This window comes from Cyprinodon variegatus, unplaced genomic scaffold, assembly GCF_000732505.1.
Source record: "Cyprinodon variegatus isolate N-32 unplaced genomic scaffold, C_variegatus-1.0 Scaffold394, whole genome shotgun sequence".
Lineage (NCBI taxonomy): Eukaryota > Metazoa > Chordata > Actinopteri > Cyprinodontiformes > Cyprinodontidae > Cyprinodon > Cyprinodon variegatus.
This window is the reverse complement of record NW_015150847.1, coordinates 358,531-360,928: the sequence shown is the minus strand read 5'-3', so window position 1 is coordinate 360,928 and position 2,398 is coordinate 358,531. Positions and strand designations below refer to the sequence as shown.

The 2,398-nt window shown below is 41.3% G+C and overlaps 1 protein-coding gene across 1 annotated transcript in view; it reads left to right on the top strand.

Moving 5' to 3' along the window:
• Positions 1-2,398, top strand: part of ptprz1 (protein tyrosine phosphatase, receptor type Z1) — a 125,047-nt gene that overhangs the window by 54,480 nt on the left and 68,169 nt on the right. The window contains exon 4 of the mRNA XM_015387431.1: positions 252-403. Coding sequence (XP_015242917.1) covers positions 252-403 — 152 coding nt within the window. The remainder of the gene's footprint in view (positions 1-251; positions 404-2,398) is intronic.

Below are 2,398 nucleotides of genomic sequence, written 5' to 3'. Positions count from 1 at the left end.
CCCTAATACCAGTTTGTAATATTAGGATAAACTCTAAAGACGGATAATTATTCAGAAAGGCCCCAAAAGAGGATTTTTTTTTATGCTGTTCTGTTTAAAATGATTGAGAGAATATTTGTTTTTGCTTCTTCTTCTGCTTTTTAGACATTTTGTTTAATTTCTGTTGTTCCATCAAAGAATCTTTGCCATGAATTCATATGATCCTCTGAAGTCAGATTATTTCAGGACATCTTTGTCTTTTCTAATATCAGTGGCCGTCAATCTGGATGGAGAGTTCTATGTCAGTGGAGGAGGTCTGAGGTCAAAGTTCAAAGTGGGTCGCATCACCTTCCACTGGGGGCGCTGCAATGCCTCTTCAGAGGGTTCAGAGCACAGCCTGCAAGGCATCAAATCTCCTTTAGAGGTGAGATCTAAGTACGATTCTGGTTACGTCCTGCCAATGCTGATGTGCCTGTTGGCAAGGCACCGAGCGGCACATCCATCTGCTTGTGTGTTAATGAATGTGTGTCTGTAAAGTGGAGCTGGGTTCATCTGGCTCTAGATAGTCAGTATGACCAGAAAAGCCTTTTAATGATCATCTGTTTGGTGGATTTTTAAAACAGATTTGTTCTCAGCATTTGTCTTAAATATGTTTTTCTTTTTTTTTTTCCAGTACCAAAAAAAATCCTAAACATGTTATGTCTGTTTAAACTTTTAAATCTTTGACATTTAACATTTTTAAAAGTGGCAATTCAAATCCGCAGCAGTATTAAAGTGTAACTCACCCCCAAAATCAACTTTTTGCTGCCAAAGTGGTTGAATGGTGGCCGTTTTCCTGCCTACGTCACTGGTACAGACATCATCATAGTCCTGTGTTTCAGTTTAAAAACAATTCATTCAGACATACAGAGTCGTCTGTCCTCTGCTGCCTCACCAGCTCCACTTTTAAGCATGGTTTATACTCACTGCATGACGCACAGGATGCTTTGCTTAGTCGCGCACCTCTAAACTTTTGTAACTCGGCCTCGTGTGCCAGCCTCGTCCCAAATGTGAGGATATAAAGTTGTTCTCCATTAACAAATCTGCCTCTACTGACGTCAAATGGTGCAGAAGGTTCCAGTGGAACAATGTGGTTAAATGCAGAGTTCTTCCGGTTTATTCAGCGACTGAAAGCAAACAGGGGAGTTCATTATTAGTTTATAGGATTTTAGTTTTCTATTTCCATCACATACAGTATAAATAAAGTCTGATGCAACTACACATAGTATACAATAAATGCAGCATTTTTTGTGATAAAACTGTTATAAAAAAAAAAAAAGAAAAAGGTCTGTATGGCTTCACAGGCAGGCTGGTTTCCCCATCGTTACGTCTCTCTGTGTGCAGCAGGTAAACCTGCCGTTTTATTCCATCGTATATTTCTGTGTAACACACCTATTATTCTTGAATAATCATCAATTCTTAAATGAACAATACTGCGCTAGGCTATTTCGGAAGTGGGACTTCAACTGTTTCTTCTCTTTTTTTCTACGTTTCCACTCTTTATGTTGATCGATGCCCAGCTGTGGTTTTTGAGAGTACTGCGCCTACATCAGCGTCAACTAGAAAAGGGTACAGCGGTTGTATAGGCTCACGCACGGCACGCACAGACCGGTGCGACAACCCAAAACGGGAGTATATTTCAACCTTTAGGCATCACTAAGTCAATGCCTCAAAAGAATTGACTACAACTAAGGCCCCGGCCCCCGGGGTCCAGAACACCTCACTCAACTTTCAGTGACAATGAGAAGTTTCTCTGTAAGATCTGTCAATGGCACAACTATAGTAGTAGCCATTCAAAATTTCCCCAATATCCTTGATGGGTCCTTGGCTGGTCTTTGGCTGGTCCTGGGCTAGTCTTTCGCTGGTCTTTGGCTGTTCCCCTACAATTCCTTTTAAACATCTAAAACATTCTTTCTGTCATGATTTGTGGACATTAAGATCTAAAGAGAAGCACCATCTCCTGGTCAGACTGTGAAATTCAGTGAAAGGGTGGAGTTAGAGATAAAAAAAAAAAAAAAAGCATGCCTAGGAGAAGGCCAGTGGCTGGACGTTGGAGGATATTTTGCTGTGAAATGCAGGGAAGTGGGCTGCCATTCGGCTGGCGTTTGACTGGGAAGGGCCATTTAGAATGGCTGCTACTTTATCTGCATAGCACTGGTCACCCACTGTGCTTCATTATGGCTTATCTAATAGGGCTGGGCGATAATTCAATAACGATATATATCGATCGATAGACGTGTGGCGCAATAGAAAAAAAGAGGGTCGATAAAAGTTTGATAAAAAATAAACGCAGTTTTCCTTCCTTCTCATTGTAGCCTAGCATGTAGGTTTATGCTAGTCACTGCTTCCTCCCAACCAATCACAATCGCGGACCCAGGCA